We start from the raw sequence: 23,608 nt of genomic DNA, 5'->3' as shown, positions 1-23,608 counted from the left end.
TTAACCGGACAATGCTATCTAGCAGCCCTAATCCATGGCCAAGGTACATGGAAGAGAAGTTGAAATGCTTTTCCGGTTCAGTTACAACCAGCCCAAGGCAGCAATAAACTAGCAAGTTTCATGATAAACAAGGGGACAGGGAGTTCTTTCCCTACCAAGGACCATAGAGCTGACAAAGGACTAAGTGTCACACAGCCAGTGGCCTCGGGAAGCTTCTCAAATGAGACACTGGATGGGTGTACCCCTTCCCCCTCTTAGGGCCTCTCCTGATTCAGGGCCCATGGAACCTGGGGAATATCAAGGAACTAGTAGTTATGATGGGACCCAGTTTAGGACAAATGCCTCCTAAAGAGAACTTTAACTTCAGATCTTACTCTTTAGACAAAAACTCTAGATCATAATTTTGGATTTTAGGCAAGTCTCCACCAAGACCTGCCCCCCACCCTCCACCCTCTACCATTCCTTTGCCTCAGGGGAAGCCTGCCTGGTTTATCTCCTGATGGAACCACTTCAGTAAAGTCCTGAAAAAGTAACAGGGCAAGAAGGAGGTCCAAAAAGAGCAAAGGGTTAAGCATAAAACTGAAACATTTCTGGAAGGTAATTTGACAGAAGATATCAGGGTCTTCAAACCATCTACACCTCTACCTTGGTAAATCCCTTGACAGATGCCCACCAGCAAGGAAGGAGGCAGAAATGTGAACAGAAACCCATATAAGAAGATGTTCACTGGGGGGCACCTGGGTGGCCCAGTGGTTGAGCGTCTGCCTTTGGCTCAATCCTGGGGTCCTGGGATCAAGTCCCGCATCAGGGGAGCCTGCTTCTCCCTCTGCCTATGTCTCTCTCTTGTTTCTCATGAATAAATACATAAAAATCTTAAAAAAAAGAAAAAAAGAAACAGAAAACAAAACAGATGTTCACTGAATGTAATGAATGTCACCGAACTGTATACTTAAAATGTCGTACAAACAATGGGATGTTATTTAGTCTTAGAAAAGAAGGAAACTCTGACACATGCTACAACATGGATGAACCTTCATAGTCAAAGAAATAAACCAGTAATACTACATGAGTCCACTTACAGGAGGTTCCTAAAATAGTCAGATTCATAGAGACGGGAAATAGAATGGTGGCCACCAGGGGCTGGGGGAGGGAGGACTGGGGAGTTAGTGCTTCATGGGAAGAGTTTCAGGTTTACAGGATGAAAGGAGATGGATGGTGGTAGTGGATGCACAGTAATGTGAATGGACTTAATGCCACTGAACTGGACACTAAAAAATGCTTAAAATGGTAAATTTTATGTTACATATGTTTTACCACAATTTAAAAAAATTAGGGATCCCTGGGTGGTGCAGTGGTTTAGCGCCTGCCTTTGGCCCAGGGCGCGATCCTGGAGACCTGGGATCGAATCCCACGTCGGGCTCCCGGTGCATGGAGCCTGCTTCTCCCTCTGCTTATGTGTCTGCCTCTCTCTCTCTCTCTCTCTCTGTGACTATCATAAATAAATAAAAATTAAAAAAAAATTAATGAAATTTACCAAAACCATTGAACTGTACACTTTATCTTTTTAAAAGATAATTATTCATCTCTACCCCCAACGTGGGGCTCAAACTCATGACCCTAAGATCAAGAGCCACTTGACTGAGCCAGCCAGGGACTCCAAACAATACACTCTGAATGAGTGAACTGATTGGTTTGTGAATTAGAACTCGATAAAACTTAAAAAAAAAAAAAAAAAAAAAAAAGATGTTCACTGGAGCACCTGGCTAGTTCAGTCAGTAGAACACGTAGCTCTTGATCTCAAGGTCTATGCCCATATTGGGTGTAGAGAGTACCTTTTTTTTTTTTTTTAAAGATTTTATTTATTTATTCATGATAGAAAGAGAGAGAGAGAGAGAGAGGAGAAGCAGGCTCCATGAAGGGAGCCTGATGTGGGACTCGATCCCAGGACTCCAGGATCACGCCCTGAGTCAAAGGCAGGCGCTAAATACTGAGCCACCCAGGGATCCCCAGGTGTAGAGAGTACTTAAAAATTTTTTTTAAAAGATGCTCACTGAGGGACACCTGGGTAGCTCAAGTGGTTGAGCATATGTCTTCGGCTCAGGGCATGATCCCAAGTCTGGGGATCGAATCTCACATCGGGCTCCCTGTGAGGAGCCTGCTTCTCCCTCTGCCTATGTCTCTGCTTCTCTCTCTGTGTCTCTCATGAATAAATAAAATCTTTAAAAAAAAAAAAAAAAAAAGGATGCTCACTGAAATACTGCAGTTATCAGCTACATTCAGTAAACTTTTTTGCTTTGTTTTGTTGAGAGTGTGTGTTTGAGAGTGAGGGGGACGCAGCCCAGAGGTGGAGATGGGGAGAGGGAGAAAGAGAATCTTAACCAGGCTCCATGCCCAGGAAACCAGGCTTGATTTTACAACCTTGAGATTGTGACCTGAGCCAAAACCAAGAGTCGGACACTTAACCAACTGAGCCACTCAGGTGCCCCTCAGCAAATACTTTAAATGTCCAACAAAAATAATTAAAATTAGATTAAACTGTAACTCTATCACAAAGTAACAATGTGATAATTAAAATGTTAACAGAGGGATCCCCAGGTGGCTCAGTGGTTTGGAGCCTGCCTTCCACCCAGGGTGTGATCCTGGAGTCCCGGGATCGAGTCCCACATCGGGCTCCCTGCATGGAGCCTGCTTCTCCCTCTGCCTGTGTCTCTGCCTCTCTCTCTCTCTGTGTGTGTCTCTCATGAGGAAATAAATTAAATATTTAAAAAAATAAAAATAAAATATTAACAGAATATTTAGTAAAACAAGAAGAGGCTCTCATTAATGCAGCAAGATCTCAGCTACATAAAATTATAGATATGATTTTATAACAAAGTCAGGAAGAGAAGGAAGTCTCCATTAATACTGAGTAGAAAACCTGTCTCCCGGGATCCCTGTGTGGCGCAGCGGTTTAGCGCCTGCCTTTGGCCCAGGGCGCGATCCTGGAGACCCAGGATCAAATCCCACGTCAGGCTCCCGGTGTATGGAGCCTGCTTCTCCCTCTGCCTGTGTCTCTGCCTCTCTCTCTCTCACTGTGTGCCTATCATAAATAAATAAAAAAAAAATTTAAAAAAAAAAAAAAAAAAAGGTTGTTTTAAAAAAAAAAAAAAAAAAAAAAAAAAAAAGAAAACCTGTCTCCCCAAATAAGCCAGCCTTCCAGCTGTGACCTAAAAGAAATCCCTCTTACACCCATCAACCATGTAGAACATATAGTCAGCACTTGTGGATTCCTGGAGGAGGATGGTTCTCAACCCTGGCTGCAGAGGCAATCAGCCATGGAGCTTTCCCAGAAACCCAAGCTGGCTCAGAAGAGGAAATCAAACAGCCATGTGTGAAGTGCTTATGAAGGGGGCTGACCTCTGGGCACTGGGAACAGCTGACAGCAAGAAATGGGACCTCGGTCCTACAACCACCAGGACCTGGATTTTTGCCAACAAGCTGAGAATGGAGGAGACATGGAGTCCCAGACATGAATGACAGGAGCCCGGACCCTGGGCAAGACTTGGATTGCAGCCATCAGAGACCCCCAAGCAGAGGACCCAGCTAAGCCATGCCCTGACTGCTGACCCACAGACACTGTGAGATCTCAAAACAAAACTAAGAACCTCACACATGAGATTCTCCACAAGTGACCAGCCGTGGAGATGTGTGATTGTTTTAATAAGAGCAGAGGCCGTCTATGTGGGCAGCTAGGGTGGAGGCCTACTTCTTTCATTCTCTGCCAGGCCAAATGCCCCCATTCCCATAACCACTCTGCTGACGGCCCTCAGGCTTAGCTGTACCGAACACAGTACAACCGTGACGTTCCAAGGTCTGCACACTTCCATGTATCCCAGGCAAATTTGGACTCCTAACATTGTGGGCTACCCTGCTGACCCCTAAAAGGTCCCAGGCAAATGAAAACCCCCAGATCTTCCCCAAGTAAGCCACGGCCCAGCCCAGCCTTTCAAAAATCCCTCTAAATCTTCAAACAAAACAGCTCTGAAAGGGACCAGCCAAGGAGAGTACATGGATCCTGCCCTATTGCTCCTGCCTGGTCTGCGTACCCTGGAGCATAAGAGGCTGGATGGGGTGTCCGAGCGATGCCTGTAAGGTCCCGCCTTGGCCTCTGACATCAAAGGTTGTATTTACACTCGCATCTAGTCACGTAGAATTCAATAAACATGAAGTGACCCTATTCCCCTTAGGAGTGGCTTCCATTAATTCACATACTTGAGGGAGCTCAGTGCTTTGGGACTAGGGAGAAAGGAGAAAGAAATGAGAAGGAAACATCTATGCTCCATTCTCTCAGATGTAACCCCCCACTTGCACTCCCAGGCCACACCTCTGCTTCTCTCTTGCTCCCCAGGGCCAACTGTGCCAATCGTGCACCTGCAGAATTAGGAAGTAGGCCCCTTGCTGGATTTCTGGGGACCTGACTGCCCAGCCCAACACAGCAGACACTTCCTGAGCGATTGGAACAAAGAGCCTCCCCCAGACAGCTAGCAGCCCAGGCCTCAGCCCATGAACCTTCCCGGACTTCCTTGCCAGAGTTTCTGGAACCTGAGACTGCAGACAAGCAGGGATAAACAAGCAACCGCAGGGCTCATGGGGCTGGAGAAGCCGGGAGATGACAAAGGAATGTTGGGACCAAGTCTCTGATGCTTCCTCACACACCCCTTTCTGGAGCTGTGGGCATTCTTTTCTAGAACCACATGGGTCCACTTCTGGAGACGCAAACTCCTTTCTAGAACTGCTCCCCATGCACACCTCAAACAGCCCTCTTGGAACCTTGCCTACTCTTCCCCAGAGAAGAAATCTGCTGCAGCAACTCGCACCATCTGGCCACTGAAAAAATACCATAGGAGAGGAAACCAGACTTATGTTAATAATCACAACTCAGATTTCTTAGGGTCAATTCTAACAGTGGCTCACCAGCTGCTTTGGGGGGCAGGCATCGGCGGGTATGACAAGATGCTCTTCCATAAGGGCCTCCCTACTGGGAGCTCATGCACACGTTGGTCTCAGATCCCAAGCCATCACTGTGACTCACTGGGGCCTCTAAGCCTCAGGTTCCACATCTTGACACTCCACCAGCACAGGGCTCATCATGCATTCCTCTCTAACCGCACTTGGCCACCAGCCACAGGGATCTGACCCACGTGGCCACTGTTTCATTCCCCTCTGTGCCAGCCACAAGCCACACCTCTCTGTCCCCTCGCACACCTGCTGAGGGGCCCCAAACCCAGCTCTCTCACAGCCACCTTCATCTCTCTCCCCTCCTGATCTTCTCATGCCTCATTCACCTCCCTACCCCTGGGTCCCCAGGTGAGCCATGGGCAATGTTTCTGAAGCACAGCCACATGTACACAAGGCCCGTGTGACCGAATGCCTGTAAAGTTACATCACTCCTGGTCATTGTTCAGTAGGAACTTGGTCACTCCTCTGCTGGGATCACTCACCTCCTCACTGACCCCCACATATACCTTGATCACCTCCTTGGAGCTCCCACTTGGATCCTTGGGCCAAGAAAGCCCATGGGTACACACTCAGGGATCTCTCAGAACTCCAATCCAAAACCCCTGACCCCTCTGACTTTCTGCAACATAAACCCCCACCACATTTCCCCTCTCATCGCAGACTCCTCCCTTTTGTGAAACCCCCAAATGTGCAAATGGGCCTGCCCCAGCCCTCCCCTCTCTCCACACACCTGCCCTGCTGCCAGCCTTCCTGGTCTTGCCTTGCCTGGCCCTTCCTCCAGGTCTGCAGCCTACTGCCTGTACCCACTCCCCGCCACCCTAAGGCCTCCAACACAGCCACCCTAACCCCCAGGCTCCACCAATCAGGTCTCCTTTCTCTTCGGTCACCGCCTCCCAGTGTCTGCTTGTTCTCGTTCTCTCCAACTCCCCAGTCAGTTCCCCTCACTCCCAAGATGCCTCTAGAGCCCCAAGTCCCAGCAGACTATCTTGCATGCTCCTGCCAAAGGCCTTTCCTGAGGCAAAGCTCCAAAGGCATCCTTTCCCCTCTCAACAACCTTCAATCTGCCCCATCACGCTTTGAGAAAGCACGACATCCTTAGCCTGGCTTCCGGGTCCTGCACAGCATGACCCCAACTCTCCTAAATCCACCCTCACCTCCCCTGTTGCCCACATTTTACACCAATGCTCCAACCAAACAGGCTCTGCTACTTCCTAGCACAGTGATTACTTTCCAGCCTCCTGAAAATGAGGCAGAGAGGAGGGGTCAGTGAGAGAGTCCCAGCCAGATCCTGGTGCTGCTGAAGTGGCTGGACAGTGACATTCCATTCGTCACTGGACGAATAAAATACATTTTTATATATAAAAATACATAAAATACATTTCCAGTGACAATCCCGTGCCCCCAAATACGTATACGGACACATTCACCCATGTTCTCATAGGAAAGTAGAAAGCTTTCATAAATGAATGAAACATTGATAAGTGAATCACATTTTTGGTTTAAGGTCTAAGATTTGGGCAAAAACAAATACTGTTTTTGCACATAGCAGTCTGCAGGCACACCCCAGAGTGAACACGCTATGCTGAGCATCCACTTAAGATAATTCACAAGTGAGGCCATTGGGACTGCCAGCCAACCAGATGACGGCTCTGAGCCCAGCGTGGCCACCCCTGCACCTAGGAGAGGACAGGTGAGGTGGGTGCCTGCATCACTGGTCCAACCTGTGCGTTCCCTGCCTCACATCACAACCGTTCCATGACAGTGCAGAGGGTCACGAGACAAAGATCACCCTATCTATCCAAGTATGGAAGAAGTCCAAACAAGTGGATGGCTTAGAGTCTTTCACACCTCAAACAACTCAGCAATGGGGGTCCCTATGAGAGGAGAATGCAAGACTCTGCAAATGTAGCATGCGACCCGAAGCACAGACTGCTCTTCTCCCTTGAGCGGAGGCCTCGGTCAGCTCAGCCTCTGGGGGGGGCCTTACTGTCCAGCTACCACCCAGGCCCGGCGCCAAAAGGCTTAAAAGGAAGACACCGAAAACATGATGCGAAGTGACACAAGCCAGACACAAAAACACAAGTGCTGCGGGAGTCCACTTGTATGAGGTCCCTAGAGCGAAAGCAGAATGGTGGGGGCCAGGGGCTGGGAAGGGGGAGGAGGAATGGAGAGTCGTTGTTTACGCCGACAGTTTCAGTCTGGGATGATGAAAAGGTTCTGGAGAGGGATGGTGCTGATAGTTGCAAAATAGTGTGAAAGTGTCTAATGCCACTGAACTGAATGCTTAATGATTCAAATGATACATTTTATGTTCTGATATTTCACTGCAATCAGAACAGGGGCAGGGCAGCCAGGGGAAGACCATAGTCCTCGTCGAGGTCTGAGGATGGAAAACGCTGCCTCTGAACAAGCAGGTTCCTGATGGACAGACCTGTGAGGTGGAGCCTCAGGCTGGATGGAGGCTGAATCACGTCCTGCTGAGCCTAGCAAACTCAGCCACCGCATGGCTTCTGGCATCCCATCTCCCCGGGGCTGTCCCCCAAGGAAAAGGAGGCTCCCCTAGTCCCTCCAGAACCTCTACACACAGTCCTCTCAGGCCTCAAGGTCTGACCCGGACCCTCATGAGCCAGCAGAGTGTGCCCAGGCAGTAGCCAGAGCCTGGCTACCAGTGTACCAAAATGCTCTCTAGAACATCAGTCAGCTGCCAAAAGGAATGAAGTGCTGATGCATTATACAACAGGGATGAACCCCGCAACCTTATTCTCAGTGAAAGAAGCCAGACACAAAAGGCCGTATGTTACACAATTCCATTCACGTGAAACGTTCAGAAAAGGCAAGTGTAGGGGTGCCTGGGTGGCGCAGTGGGTTAAGCGTCCAACTCTGGGTTGCAGCTCAGGTCATGATCTCAGGGTCAGGAGATCGAGCCCCATGTCGGGCTCCGTACTAAGCAGGGAGTGTGCTTGAGAGTCTCTCTCTCAAAAATAAATAAGTAAAATATTTTTTTAAAAAAGAGAGAAAAGGCAAATCTACAGACAGAAAGTAGAATGGTGGGTGCCAGGGGCTGTGAGAGGGGGCGGTCAGGGCAGCTGAAGGGAACAGTTTCCTTCTGAGGCGATGAAAATTTTTTCTAATATTAGTGGTGATGCTTGTGTAACTCTGTGAATATACTAAAAAACACTAACTTGTACACTGTAAATGAGTGAATTCTGTGGTGTGAATTCTATCTCAGCCATTTTTTAAAAGCCATTTGAGAGAGTGTGTACACGTGCATGTGTGTCACACACATGTGGGAGGAGCAGAGGGAGAGACTCTGAAGCCAACTTCCTGCTGAGTGCGGAGCCCCATGAGGGACTTGATCTCACCACCCTGACATCATGACCTAAGCCAAAATCACGACTGAGCCACCCAGGTGCCTCTCCATCTCCGTCATTTAACAAAGAGCATCATCAGTCAGAAATATATAGCTCCTCATTGATAGGGTGTAAGAGGGAAACCAGAGATTCGCCTGCCCACCATCATCCCCGGCACCAGACAGGATGGAAACTACATTTGACCCTAGGTCTCTAAGCACAAGGCTTTCTGGAGCTCCCAAAAAAGAACACAAGAAGAACCAAGACACAGAGCACCTCATGCCCCAGCTGTGCTGCAGGTTCAGCTGCCCCAGCCTCTCAGGGAGGGGGTGAGGTGTGGCTGGGCAACAGCAGACGGCAGTGGTGACTGCAGGCCACCCTGATTCCCCTGATGCTCTGGGGGAAACATCACCCAGCTCTTTCCCTGTGCCCCTACCACTCACAGTGGGGGCCATTTCCTCATCTCCTCCCACCTGCCCCAGGGGCTGCCCCACACACCTCAGGGCCCCTGCCAGGGATGTGCCCAGATCTCCAGTATCCTCCCCTACTGTTCACAAGGCAATGCCCTCTGGTCTGTAAAGCATCAGGCAATCTGCAGACACAGCACAGCCTGTATATGCCCAAGCATTAATAATTTTCAGAGCTTCCCGTCTTCCTCCTCTATTTTCTATTAAAATAAGAAAGTCTATGGTTTTTATTTCCTCTCTTGAGGCCTCACAATCACTAAAAGTGAGAACAAAGTGGTTCTAAGCTTTCCCTCCATCAACTTGCGGGGGAGGGCGCTCTATGAGAATAATCAAGAGGTCTCTCTCTTCCTCCAGCCTCTAGCTCTGAGGCCCCAAAAGCCAGGAGGGCACACAATCACGAACGCTGCAAGAGGACCTCACACTATCCACCATGGAGGAGGATATGGCTCAGGATAGAGGGCTCGGCAACTTCAGTGTGTAGTCCCAGGTACTCTGGGCTGATGGAACTTCACATCTGGGGTCATGAGGCAGAAAAATACATGCTGCACATTTAAGATGCAAGAACTCCACTCAACCCCAGAGGACACACTATGAGAGGGAACAGAGACCCCTGGGTCCCCCTAGAGCTCATACTGGGTACTCTTGCTGAGCAAAGTGGGTAAAATGGCCTGTACCTCCTAAATTATGCATTTTTCCTTTTAAATCTCTTGCTAAGTGATGTGCAATCAACCAGCATCAGATGCCTGAGGGGGTGACTCCATGAGACCAGACAGGGGGCCAGACCTCCAGGGACCACCCACTCTATGTACTCATGTTCCCTCAAAGCCTCCCAAGGAGGGGGTCATGCTCTTCCGCCCACAGAATCAACACCCTGTGCAGGACCACACCCCGGATCTACCTATATCATCTGCATTCTTTCCTCAGACAAGGTTGACATATGTTGCATCTAGAATATCCACCTTGTCACTTGTAAGCATATGTGCATGTATACCCTTCCTGCTCTACCAACATTCCATCTGACCCAGCAGCATATTCTAAATGGAGCATGTCAGGCCTTTAAAACGAAGTGAATCTTCAAAGGCTCTTCTTAAACCAACAGAGGTACTTGAGTGAAGGATCCCCCCCAGGCTGCTCCATCCCTGGCTTTGCTGTGGCTGGAACAGCAAGTCTTTCTCCCTCTCCTCCAGTATCCCCTCGAGTCTCCTGGCCAGCCAGAGACAATTCTTCCCTAGTGCTCCCTGGGCCACATACTGATCCTCTGTGCATGTGGCCAGCCATCTCTGTGCATCCTCCCAGCCAGGCCCTGACCCTCTGCAGCTCACACCAGAGCACAGTCAGCATCCACCAACCCCCACCCTCAGCTCAGACAGATGGGCAGCGTTCTCCGGCCTATTTGTCCTCTTGGTCTCCTTGCCACATAATTTTGCTGGCGATCTCTTTAGCAAAGTGCCCCAGGAGAACATAGGGAGAGTGAGGAAATTTTCTGAGAAATTTGCAAGGAGAAAGGAGAAAAACAACTTTCTTAGGTAGCTGATGCCTTTGTGGACCTGCCCAAAGGCTGGGGACCAGATGATGCCTATCACAGCACTTAGGTTTATGTGGCTGTCTCCCCAGCAGACCGAAAATGACCTGCTAGGGAGCCTGTCTCCTGACACTCAGCACCATTCCTGTCTGAAACGTGTTTGCTGAACATCCCCTCCACTTACTGGGGGAGGGGGAGGAGGTCACCCTGTACCCACACTCCTGTGATTGGCATCACTTCACGGCCTGAGGAGAGAGGCCGGCACCAGCCCCTCCACCAACTGCCTGACCCCGGGCAGGTGCATTTGTCTCACACCCCCTCAGACTCAGTCAGCTGATGGCATATAATTAAGTTAACAATCTTGCTCCAGCTATGTCACAAAAATGTTCTGCGGGCACACGAAACAGCCTTCACCAAAGCTGTAGTTGCTACACAAGTGGGGCCTCCCAGTCTCCCTGCACCAGACCTCAGGAGGCACATCTCTGAACTCGTCAGCTGTGTCTCCCTTGGGCACCAGCCTCCATCTCTGTCTACAGTCATTTTGCAAGGTCACCGTGGCAAGCGCTAGAATCCAAGACAGCTAATTAGCAGGCCCCTGTCTGAGGACTTGGGAAGCTCTCTAAGCCTCAGCATAGAAGGAAAAATAATCTCCAGATAATTTCCAAAGCTAACAAGTTTCCTTCCCAGGGCACCTGTATCACTGGGCTCCCGAAAATCTGATATTGCTTATCTGATGGGGGAATGTGGGATTAAGAAGAACAGGGAAGGGGCGCCTGGGTGGCTCAGTGGTTGAACATCTGCATTTGGCTCAGGTTGTGATCCCAGGGTCCTGGGATAAAGTCCCACATTGGGATCCCCGCAGGGAGCCTACTTCTCCTTCTGCCTGTGTCTCTTCTTCTCTCTTTGTCTCTCATGAATAAATAAATAAAAAAAAAAAAAAAAAAAAAGAACAGGAAAGAGTCTGAGCAAACAGAGACCCCAGAAATGGAGTCTCCTTCTGCCTTTGACCTACAAACATCCACAACACCCAAGACACAGACTGATCCATGTGGGCTCAGGACATCCTTCATCAAACATGATTAAGAACCTAGAGTGAGGCAAATCCTAGGACACAGAGGCAGGTAGGACCTTGTCTTAAGGTTCTCACTACCCTGGAGAAGGAAGCCAGCCAGACACAGGATTAACAGGAAATAGCTGCAAACATACAGCAAAAGAAAGATATACAGTTAGGGAAGACGCCAGGATATCACAAAGACTTTATTTTTGTGTGTTGGTTTTTATTTTACTTAATTTTTTTTTTTTTTTTTTTTTTTTTTTTTGGGTGCGTGTGTGTTAGTTTTTGGAGCTCGGCCTCTCTACAAAGCCATGAGTAAAAAGCAAGAGAAAATTTCCATGTAGACAAAGCCTGGCACACAGTAGATAGTCAATAAATAGTTTCTGAGTGACTGAATGGGGAGAGGTGGTTGTCTTACTACTAGAAAGGCAGGTAAAGAAGAAAGATTTGGGAAGCGTTGTGTTTCTAACCTAAAATTTTAAAGAAAAAACAAAAATCAAAGAATTGAAAAAAAGGGATCTTAGCAATGATGAGGTCTAAATACTAACTTCTTAGGCAAGGAGCGAGGTGTAGCAACCTGTGAAGCATGAGGACACAGCTCTCCTGACGCCAGGCTGTTTTCTTGGCTCGAGGCTGCCGTAGCATCAAACACCACATTACTCAAATTCTTCCTAAAACATGGCTGGTGAGGCCAGCACAAGCACCATCTCTCTCAGCCATGGCAGCTTTTCCTCTGCTCCCAATCAGGGACTCACTGAGTGTTGTGAACTGAACTGTATCCCCCGCAAATTCATATGCTGAAGCCCTAACCCCCAGTACCTCGAAATGTGACTGTATTTGGAGATGCGGGTCTTTAAAGAGGTAATTAAAATGGGGTCGTGAAGGTCAAGTCCAAACTCAATATGACTTGTGTCCTTATAAGAAGAGGACATTTTGGACACACGAGAGACACTGGGAGTGCCCAAGCACAGAGGAAGAGGCATGTGGGTGGGGTGTGAGAGGAGCCCAAGCAGGGGTGCACCTGTAAGTCAAGCCAAGGAGAGAGGCCTCGGAGGAAACCAACTCTGCCAACACCTTGTTGGACTACTGGCCTCTAAAATAAAGAGAAAATAAATTCCTGTTATTTAAGCCACCCCATCTGTTGTGTTTTGTTAGAGCAGCCCTAGCAAACTAATACCGTGAGCCACTTCAAATACATGGGTGTGAAAGCCAAGGCAATATCACCATGACTAACAGGTATTTTCCTAAACATATCTATTAAGGGCCAGAAATGGGAATTAAGGATGAGAATACTGCTCCTGGCAACTTCAAAACCCTACTTGAGTGAAATAAACCAGACACAGAAGGACAGCTATTATGGGACTCCACTGACAAGAGGGACCTAGGATAACCCCTCACAGGGACAGAGAGTAGAGTGGTGGTTGGCAGGGGCTGAGTTGGAGGGAGGATGACTTAGTGCTGGATGGGGGGCAGAGTTTCAGTTTTGTAAGATGAAAAAGTTCTGGACGTGGATGGTGGTGATGGTTGCATAACAGCGTGTATGTACTTAATGACACAAAATTATAAACTTAAGGATGGTTAAAATGACACATTTGGTTATGGACGTTGTATCACAGTTAAAAAAACAAACCTATCACATGTTATATAAGTAACATTTTAACTTAGTTTACTCCATTGCTTTCAAAGTAAAAAACAAAACAAAACAAAAACAACAAAAACACTAAAAACAAAAAACAAATTCAAAACCCTACATGATTGTATTCTAGTCAGGGTGAGGGACCCTCGGTGGGACTCAATTAATTAAACCCACCACCGCCACCTCTTGAACCTTGATCTAAAAGCGGCCACAAGGGCGCCTGCATGGTACAGTCAGTTAAGTGTCTGACTCTTGGTTTCAGTCCAGATCATGATCTCAGTGTTGTGGGAACAAGCCCCGTGTTGGGCTCGCCGCTCACCAGGGAATCTGCTTGAGATTCTCTCTCCCTCTGCTCCTTCCCAAAATAAATAAGTCTGGGGGGAAAATAAAGGCAGCTGCAGTTGAAACTTCAGGTTTGACAACCTGAAGATGGAAGATGCCCATCCATTTACTGTGCATAAGGAAGCCCTTCGAACCACAGCGGTGAGCTGCAGCGTGGCCTCAAGCACTGCTATGTCTTCTCCCAACTGGGCCGAGCATATGGCTCACCTGGATGCTTTATCCTAGTGAGGGCCGCAGTCACACACACAGGGCCACAGGACTCCCAACCAAGGAGGGCAGGTGGCCACTGAACCCAGAAGGCATATCCCCTGGACCCACACAAATTAACAGCACTCCCAGTTAGCTCCTTTAGTGAAACATTCCAGAATATTTCACTCTGTTCCTAAAACGAGGAAGCCATCCATTCTGTAATCAGAAAACTCTTGTAAAATTTGAACCAGACTCTGTTTCCACCTTGTTGATGACTTAGCGGTCTTAGACTCCACCTAGCTTGTTCTGTCCACTCTGTCTCTGTTCAAGGAGAGAAGCCTGTACTTAGTTGAAGGGTGATCACAGGGTCTGATTTGAAGAGATGATGATCAAGCCAATGCAAGGCCTGAGTGACCTTTTCCTGGCCCAGAATTACTCAATCTAACTGGTGGCCAGTCCACTCAATCCCCCCACGGAGAAACAAAGCAATGATCATTCTGGTGACAACACACTGCCAGAATCCAAAGGGCAAATTAAACTGCTTAATAGAGATGTGAAAACATAGGGCAGCAACTCATCTGAGAACCCATAAAGAAGCACAAGATCTGGGGTCAGGACTCACGACTAATACTTGGAAAGGGGCCAAGGGACACGGGGACTGAGTGTTCAGATCAAGTATTCCTCAGACCCGTGGAGCACCTGGTTGGCTCAGGCGTTAGAGCCTACAACTCTTGATCTCAGGGTTGTGATTCGAGCTCCACATTGGGTGCCAAGATTACTTAAAAATAATTTTAAAATCTTAAAAAAAAAAAAAATTCTTCAGACCTAAAAGAGTGCAGGTTCTTGGGTTGTCTGGTTTCTCTTGTGAAGAGCTCACCAAAACTCTCAGAAAGCGAAATCCAAGAACAGGAATGGAGTCAGAGATAGGTAGAGCAGGTAAGATGCTTCCCAATGACCGGCACACCTTCCCAGCTTCTCAAGTCCCCAACTCACCCCTAGAGCTGTGAAAAGGAGGAAGGGAATCATCTAGTACATGCTATGTGTTCAGCTTGGAGCCAGGCTCCCTGGGAGACCCGGAAATGAACCAGGGATCCCTGCCTCCCTGCCTTCAAAACATACACTCTGAAAAAAAAACAAAAAAAAAACAAAAACAAAAAAACCATACACTCTGTGCTACCGTGTGGATAAACATTGGGGAAATGACACTAAGTGAAATAAGCCAGACGTAGATGGACAGATCCTGTAGGACTCTGTTTATATGAGGTACTAAGAGCAGTCGAATCATAGAAACAGAAAGCACAGTGCTGGTTTTCAGGAGCTCAAGGAGGGGAAATGGGGAGCTGTCATTTGGTGGAGACAGTTTTAGCTGGGGAAGAAAAAAAGAGTTCTGGAGATGGATGGTGCTGATGGGTGCACAACCATGCGAATGTGCCTGATGCCAACGAACTTGACACTTAAGGCTCAGATGGGTTAAGATGGTAAATTTTTTTTACAAATATTTAATTGAAATAAAAAAAATGTATATATATATAGTTTAGAGTCATAGGAGGCTTACATGGGTGCCCCAGAGCCTTTGCTCCCACTGCTCCTCAGGGCGGTCAGCTTTCCCCACCCTCTGCCGCTAGACATGTGCTGACAGGCAAGGCCTCTCTCCAGTGCTGCTGCCTCCAGAAGCTTCCCTGATCTCACTCCCTCTGAACACATAAATAGTGTGTGTGTTCCTATCTCCCATTAGCATGTCAGCTCCCAGATGGCAAGGACTATACTTTCCTTCCACGTAGCCTGCAAGACAGAAAGGGAAGGGCTCGCACAGAGCAGGGCTCACAGCTGACCGACCCTGACTGTGTGGAGAGGAAGGACCCCCGGACCAATCTCATCATGATTCTCAGGTGCGGTATAGGGTGATTCAAAGACCACCCACCCTACGGTGGCCAGGTTCAGGAAGGAACGGATCTGCATTCCCACAGGGACCTGGAACTCCTGGAATCCCAGCTCTGCCACTTCCTGGTTTTGTCCTTACCTACAGTTGGGCAGACCTACCGCAAGGTGATGTAAGAGCCTGCGAGGGGCCCTGCATGAGGCACACTGTCACCATGCCTGGCACACAGTGGTAGGTCGTCATTTCAGCTTCTTCCCTCCAACACAGGGGCCCTCAACTCAAAAATACGAGAGCACATTCAGCCAAAGGGATTCTGAAGTTATGATTCTGCCGCTGTGAAAAATTAGGGTGCTTCCACTCCCTCCCACGCTGTGATTTTCCTCACTGGTCCTCTGCAGGGTGCAGCCCTGGCCAGCAGGCCCCACGGCCATCTAAAGAACATCAGGAAGTAGTCTGGAAAGAGACAGATGGCTTTGCTAGCACAGGCTCTCTCCTTCCCCTCCAGCCACAATGCTCAGAAGAGTGCTGAGTAGAGTTAAAAGCTCCTAGAGCTAAAAAAAAAAAACCAGTTTTAAAACCTACAGGAGAGATAACACAGGGTGTTGAAGACATTCAGGGAAAGATCCAGAATATCCTAAGAGTGAGGTTTAAGCTGTAAAATTAACCCCTTGGCCATTTCCTGAGAACCTGTCCTGGGCTACACGCAGAACCAGGGTCCCACGTCTGTAGCAGCTGATGAGAAGGGAAGAGGTACCGAAGGTCGACCTACTGAAACACATTCCGTCCAACCTGTCCCCGCTTTCTGGAAACTCAGAATTCACCATCAGCAAGAGAATACCATTTCAGATTGCAGGTCTCCATGAAAACCTCTTATTTTCTTTATTAATGATGTTCTCCTACATCTTGGCGCTGAAGGCCAGTTCAAGCTGGCTCACTCAGTCGACAGCTGGTCCGACAAGGCTGGTGCCCAGTGACCACAGGGCAATCCTCCAGACCCCAGGGGAGCTGATGTGCCTGCAAAGCAGGCCTCTAAATACTACAGCCTTCCACCCCCCAGGGAGGGACCTAAGGGATGCAGCTGGGTCAGGCCACAGGTCTTAGTGGCAGGCCACAGCCTCCCCCAGCTGCAACTGGAAGATCAGCAACTGGATGCACCTAAAACAAACAGGACAGAGCTGATCACAAAAAGACCACTTGACAGAGCCAAAAATAGCTTTCCTTGTTTCAAGAGGATTCTGACGATGGAAGCACATACAACTCCATCAGCAGAAAAAGAAAAATCGATGGAGCAGAAAATCGGATCAGCCTAATAGGGACCAGGACTCCAAGAGATTCCCCACAGCCTCACAACCTTCAGCCCACCCAAATCCCACAACTATCCACCCGCTTCTTACTCCAGTCTTACAAACTGCCTGGACCTCAAACTCAGTCCCATCACCCCAGAGGTCATGTGCACAATCTCACAGGTTTCATCTTAGGGCCAAAGGTCAGACCATGGATTAGAAGGCCAAGATGAGCACCAGTGTACAATTCATCCTTGGGAAGACAGGGAGGCAAGAGTGGACGAAAGGATCAGAAAATGGAGCTGGGGGCAGCCCGGGTGGCTCAGTGGTTTAGCACCGCCTTCGGCCCAGGGCGTGATCCTGGAGACCCGGGATCGAGTCCCACGTCGGGCTCCCTGCCTCCCTGCATGGAGCCTGCTTCTCCCTCTGCCTGTGCCTGTGCCTCTCTCTCTCTCTCTCTCTCTCTCTCTCTCTCTCTCTCTCTCTCTGTGTGTGTGTGTCTCCCATGAATAAATAAATAAAATCTTAAGAAAAAAAAGAAAAGAAAGAAAAAATGGAGCTGGGGTAAGATACACACAGGGGCCCTATAGGTGAGTAATGATGGGTGATGTCTCCCATCAGAGCCAGGCAAATCAGAACAGGTGTGGCTCTGCTTCAGCCCTGGATAAAATCTTCACCCCCGTTGATGTGCAGTGGTCCACTGAGTCAGAATTGCCTGTCACCTCACTTCCTCGTAATTCCTATTTTCACCTGCCCTGACTTGTATTCGGGCTGCAAGTCAGCAAGCAAATCTGACACTCCAATGGCCTGGGAGCAAGCTAGCACATCTTGGGTTCCCCAGAAGTGTCTTGTAACTCTTCCAGGACAGGAACAGTTGGGGTGGCAAGGAATTCCCAAGACACAGATCAAGCCCCACTAAAAGTACCTGATCTGGAAGACAGAGATGGCCACCTCTCAATACCATGACCCACTGCCTACCCAGAGTGCAGATCAAGGGGCAAGATCACTGCCCGGGGCACCCTGGTCCCAACCCACAGAGTAGTCTCACGAGCCGCACACCACTCTAGAACCAAAGGAACAGCCACCTACCATTCCCACACGCTGCCCCTCCCAACCCAATCCCAGGCCAAACCCTGGGAACCTGCATTCAGGAGGAAGTGGAGGATGGCATTTGTTCAGGTGCAGGATTCAGCGCGAATCCTTGCTGTCCACAGCAGCAGGTGGAAACCGGTCCACAAAGTATCTACCCATTTCTCCCCTGCTTACCGCACCCTCTTCCCTTGCAATGGTTTCCAGCCAGGGTGCAGGTGTGCCCACCCAAGGTGGTGCAGGTACCCACCTGGGTCTCCATGGAAGGTGCCATCCTGAGGCAGCCTGCCCGACAAGCTGTCCCCGTCGCTGGGCCAGATCTGCCCCGTCTTGCGGACGCCCACGATGGTGGCCTCGGCCACGATGACCTGGCCCTGCCGGTGCCGCTTATGGCACTGCGGCGTCGGGGGGCTGCTGCTGTCGAAGGACTGCTGGGAGTTCTGCGACGGGGAGCGGCTTTTGTCTCGAAACATGCGGTAGGTGGTAGGGCTGGGGGACACGCGGCTAGACTGGCCCGAGGAGAAGTCCTCCTCGCTGGAGGTGAGGTTCTCGTTGGAGCTGCAGTCCGGCGTGTAGCCGCCTCCGCTGTCCTCAAAGCTCCGAGGGGAGTAGGACCTGCGGGGCCAGGTGAGGCGCTTCTCCTGCTCCGAGGTGCTCTGGCTGCGCAGGAGCGGGCCCTTGGCGTCCCCTTCCATCATCATACCCCCGACGTAGATGCTCTGGTAGGGCTGGTACTCCAGGGGCGGCCAAGGGGGCCTGCCGCCGCCGTTGGCGTTGATGAGGTTGTCCTTCAGGAAGCGGGGGTTCAGCTCCGCGTCCTCGTAGTCGCCGTCGAGGCCGCAGCTGCTCTCGGAGGGGCGGCCCCGGTACGAGGGCCTGGGCGCGTCGGCCGGGCCGGGCCCGGGGCCGGCGCCGAGCTGGGACTTCTTGCGCTCCATCTGCATGGCCTGGCTGCCCAGGGAGCTGATCCGGTCCGACACGTCTTTGTCGTTGACCTTCACCAGGCCGCGCTCGTGGTGGAACTCGACGTTCACGTAGAAGGGCTTCTCGGGGTCGGCCGCCCCGGGCGGGCCGTGGCCCTTGCGGATCCTCTCAAAGTTGGACCTGAGCGCGGCCACGCTGGTGGGGGCGCCGCGCTCCTCGCGGTCCGCGGGCCTGCGGGCGGCCGCGGGCCGGGCCTTGCTCGGGGAGCCCTCTCCGTCGGGCCGGGGCTCGGGCTCCTCGGCGGCCGGCGGGTCGGCGCCGTCGGCGGGCGGGGGCGGGGGCGCGGGCGCGGGCGGGGGCGCCGGCGCGGGCGGCGGGCGCGGCGCGGGCGCGCGGGGCTCGGCGGCGCCGTCGGGGGGCTGCGCGGCGCGGCGGAAGCCCCAGCGCTGCCGGTCGTAGCTCTTCTTCTCCTTGGCCAGCAGCGTCTGCAGGTAGATCATGCGGAAGCGCTCCTGGTTCACCTCCTGCTCCAGGCGCCGGATGGAGGCCTTGCAGCGCTCCAGCTCTTGCTCGATGTCGCCCACCGAGCGCAGCTCCATGCGCGGCGGCTCCGAGTCCGGGAACTGCGCCTTCCACGCCTCGGCGAAGCCCACGGGGTCCACCATGGCGCGGCCGGCCTCACCTGCGCCGCCCGGCTGCGCGCGGGGCCCGCCTCAGCGGCGGAGCGCCGACCTCTGCAGGCCCGGCCCGGGGCTCCGGGCGGCCCCCATGGCCCCGCGCGGCGGCCGAACAATGCCCGCCCCCTCCCGGGCGGCAGGTGAGGCGGCGGCCGGCTGGGCTCCCCGGGGCGGCGCGGGGCCGCGCGGGGCGGGGGCGGGGGCGGGGGCGGGGGCGGGGGCGGGGGCGGGGCTGCGCGGGGGCGGGGGAGGGGCGCGGGGCTGCGCGGGGGCGGGGGCGGGCGCGGGGCTGCGCGGGCGCGGGGGGAGGGGCTGCGCGCGCCGCTATTGTGTGCGGGCCTCCCTGCGCGGCGCCCGCGCTCCCCCGCTCGGCCCTGCGCCGCGCCCCCCACGGCCGCCGCCGCGCGTCCTCGGCTCTCGCTCCCGCGCCGCGCCCCGGCCCGGCCCGGCCCGGCCGCCGCCTCCCCGCCGCCGCGCTCGCCCGGGCCGCTCTCGCCGCGCTCCCGCCCGGCCCGCACTCGGCGCCGCAGGAAGGGGAGGGCCGGGGGGCGGTGGCCGCGGCGCGGCTGCCGGAGCCGGGCGGGCCTCTTAAAGGGGCCGCGCGGAGGGCTCCGGGCGGGGGCGGGGGGGCGCCGAGAGGCCGCGCCCCCTCCCGGCCGCCGCCGCGCCTGGGCCTCCGCGCGCGGGGAAGCTCAGTGCCCCCGGCGGTGGCGCACCCGGCCGGCCGCGCGGAGGCCCCGGCGACTCGTGCACTTCGGGGACGGGAACACCTGGATCCTCACTTCTCCGCAGCCCGGCGGCCGCTCCGCAGCGTCGGGGCCGAGCTGTCTGGGAGCCGCACGCGGGACCCGGAGGAGCGGGTGGTCCGGGGGAGGCAGGGAGCCAAAGCCAGCAGCGCCCTGTGGTCTTGGGGTGCGTGATGCAGCAGCCGCCACAGGGCCTGGTCGCAGCGCTGATCAGCAGGAATTTCTCCCCGTAGCTCACCGGACACGCACGTCGCGCTCCCTGTGGTCGGGAGCTGTGTGTTTGTCGGCCGGCCTCTCCTGGGCTTCAGAGGCCAGCCTCGGTTTTTCCCCCGGATTGCCTGACTCGGAACTTAGGTTTAGTCTCCCCCCTAAGGGGGTCTCCAGTCTCCACCAGAACCCTCAGGATCCGGGGGAAGAGAGGACAGCCCAGGGCCGGCAGGGAACCCAAATCATCTCTTGTATCCCAGGGAAGCCCAGAGATCCTGGACACACAGCAGAGAGCACACTTCAGCGTGTCTGGTGGGCACCAGGTGAAAATACCCAAACCGGCCTGCTGAGTGAAGAAACAAGAAACAGGATTAGTCAACCAAAGAACTGGGCCTGAGTCCTGACCACCTCTGCCTCTGTGCCTCAGTTTCCTTTGGCCTGGAAACGGGAACAAGGATACCTGTCTCCAAGGGCTGTTGACCCTTGGTGAATGTGAGGGGTTATCTTGGCCCCCTCCCCAGGTCCAGTGCCACCCGGAACAGATGCCCCAGCATCTAATGTAGAAGAAACAGAGCCCAGGGCTATCAGCCAGGCCAGCCTGGCTCCCGTTCAGGTCTTACCCACTCCAGGTTTTGTGACCTGGACAGTTCCCTTCCCTTCTCTGAGCCTCCAGTTTGGCTCTTGTATGTAAAATGGGAGCACCATGTGTAAAGCACCCAGTTGGGCAAACCTGAAACACACTCCAGTACATGGCATGTGGTGCTCCTTCCTTGACTGCTTGTTAAGATTAGTGCTCTGGGAGGTGCCCTGGGAGTGTCCAGGGAAAGCTCTTGGGCCCCGTGGGCCAGACACTTCCAGGCACAACTCACTGCCGCCCTCTGCAGGCCTCTCCACCCTCCTGCTCTCTCCCCTCCTGAGGCCCCATGGCCCCTCTAAACCAGCTCCTTTACATTGAGATCCCCCCCCCCCCAAGGCAGACAAGGCCCCTTGTAAACCCTGTTTGGCAGGCGAAGAAACAGAATGAGTTGATGCCCTGACTTTGGGGCTGGACAGGTGACGCTGTAATCCCAGCAATTTGCACAGCTTCAGCAACCTTTTCTTTATAATGGGCGAAAGTCCTGACCTTACAGGGTATGGCAAATAGCGGCTTGCGATCAATATTAACTGTCTCCCTCACATGGCTTGCTCAGGTCAACACAGTGGGTTTGGTCAGGCAGGCTTCCAGAATCCCATTCTATGGCTGTCTCCAGAGAGAATTCCAAAAGCACATACTGCTTTTTTTTTTTTTTTTTTTTTTTTGCCTTGCTGATGGAGCCCCTCTGCTTCCAGGACAGGGAATTGTGGGTTCATCTGGAACATTATCATTAATCATCTGGGAAAGAAAAGGATACTTTGGGTGGGGCGTTTCATCCATCAGTGAGGTGCCCTTTTCTCTGGTTTGCAGGCCCCACCTCAAATATCGTACACATGAGTGAAATTAATTCAGAAACCAGAGGATAGTGGCTATCTGCCCCCATGAGATAGCTTCTTCTGGCCCCAAAGACACTCCTCTCATCCTCAGTCCTTTCTGAAAAACACTCCCACCCTGGGGCTCTAGTCTTTTCCTGTAGAGCTTTCTGATCATCCCTCCCTTCCCCGGAGAAGAAGGAATGAGAAAAACATGGGGCCCAGATACATAACACTCATAATCCCCCATTAGGTATCTGTCCCTAGCTAGATCTAAACTCCCAAGGATGGGGATCTGTCTGTCATGTTCCCCAGTGCTCAGCACATAGTAGATGCTCAGCCAGTGCTGGCTGAAAGAAGACTCTGACGTGTGTGGCCCAGAGGAGAACACAACCCAGAGAGAAAGATGGGACATGAGTGGGGGAGGAAGGGATAAGTCAGGCAGAGCCAGGCCATGCATGGCAGGGGTGTGTGTGCTGTGCAGGGATCCAGGAGGGGGCAGAGGTCTGGGGATAGCCTGCCAGGAGAGGTGATATCTGAGCTGGTCCTAAGGATGAGGAGCAGAAAGGCAAAGACAGGGAGACTTTCAAAATTCTAGGTGTGTTTGAGGCACAGTTGGGTTAGGAGATGAAGCTGGTATGGGTGGCAGGAGGTGACATCAGAGGCAAGGCAGGGCCTTGTAAGAAGGTTTGTAAGAAGTTTGGGTTGTATTCTAAATGCAAAGAAAAGCCTCTGGAAGGTTCTGAACTTGCACATGACTAGAACTCTCCACCATGATGGACATGTTCTACACTCTGCACTGAACAATACAGCAGCCATTTAGCTTCCTCATGAGACTCCTGGGCACTCAAGATGTAGTTACTACACCTGAGAACTGGAAAATCTATTTTTTAAAAAAGATTTTATTTATTCATTCGTGAGAGACACACAGAGAGAGGCAAACATAGGCAGAGGGAGAAGCAAGCTCCCTGTGGGGAGCCCAATATGGGACTCAATCCGAGGACCCTGGGATCACGCCCTGAGCCGAAGGCAGACTCTAAATCACTGAGCCACCCACGCATCCCGTGGAAATACCTATTTTGATTTAAAACTTGGTTTGGGGGCAGCCTGGGTGGCTCAGCAGTTTTTTTTTTTTTTTTTTTAAATTTTTTTTTGGCTCAGCAGTTTAGCGCCACCTTTGGCCCAGGGCCTGATCCTGGGGACCCAGGATCGAGTCTTATGTCAGGCTTCCAGCATGGAGCCTGCTTTCCCACTGCCTGTGTCTCTGCCTCTCTGTCTCTCTCTCTCTGTCTCTCATGAATGAATAAATAAAATCTTTTTTTTAAGATTTTATTTATTTATTCATAGACACAGAAAGAGAGAGGCAGAGACACAGGCAGAGGGAGAAGCAGGCTCCATGCAGGGAGCCCGATGTGGGACTCGATCCCAGGTCTCCAGGATCACACCCCAGGCTGCAGGCGGCGCCAAACCGCTGCGCCACTGGGGCTGCCAAAAAATCTTTTAAAAATAATAATAAATATAACTTGGTTTGGGGGAGCCTGGCTGGCTCAGTCAGTGGAGCATGCAACTCTTGGTCTTGGGGTTGTGGGCTCCAACCCCATGTTGGGTGTAGAAATTACTTAAAAATAAAATCTTTTAACAATAAATAAATAAATACAATTTAGTTTACTTCAACTTGAATGAATTTGAATTCAAATAGCCACAGTATCTGCCATAAGCTGTGGAGGGACTGGCTCAGATTTGTTATGTGGGCAGGTGGGAGGTAGGGGGCCGGAGCAGGGTAAGTGGACAGGAGCTGT

The 23,608-nt window shown here is 51.9% G+C and overlaps 1 protein-coding gene across 1 annotated transcript in view; it reads right to left on the bottom strand.

Annotated features, from left to right (window-relative positions):
* The window catches only part of BCR (BCR activator of RhoGEF and GTPase), a 124,816-nt gene extending 105,328 nt beyond the window's left edge, over window positions 1–19,488 (bottom strand). The window contains exon 1 of the mRNA XM_025474691.3: window positions 18,060–19,488. Coding sequence (XP_025330476.1) covers window positions 18,060–19,398 — 1,339 coding nt within the window. The 5' untranslated portion in view covers window positions 19,399–19,488. The remainder of the gene's footprint in view (window positions 1–18,059) is intronic.
* Between the last annotated feature and the right edge of the window lie 4,120 nt (window positions 19,489–23,608).

The sequence above is a fragment of the Canis lupus genome, chromosome 26 (genome assembly GCF_003254725.2).
Source record: "Canis lupus dingo isolate Sandy chromosome 26, ASM325472v2, whole genome shotgun sequence".
Lineage (NCBI taxonomy): Eukaryota > Metazoa > Chordata > Mammalia > Carnivora > Canidae > Canis > Canis lupus.
The sequence above is the reverse complement of the archived record's forward strand: the minus strand, read 5'-3'. Positions and strand labels throughout refer to the sequence as shown.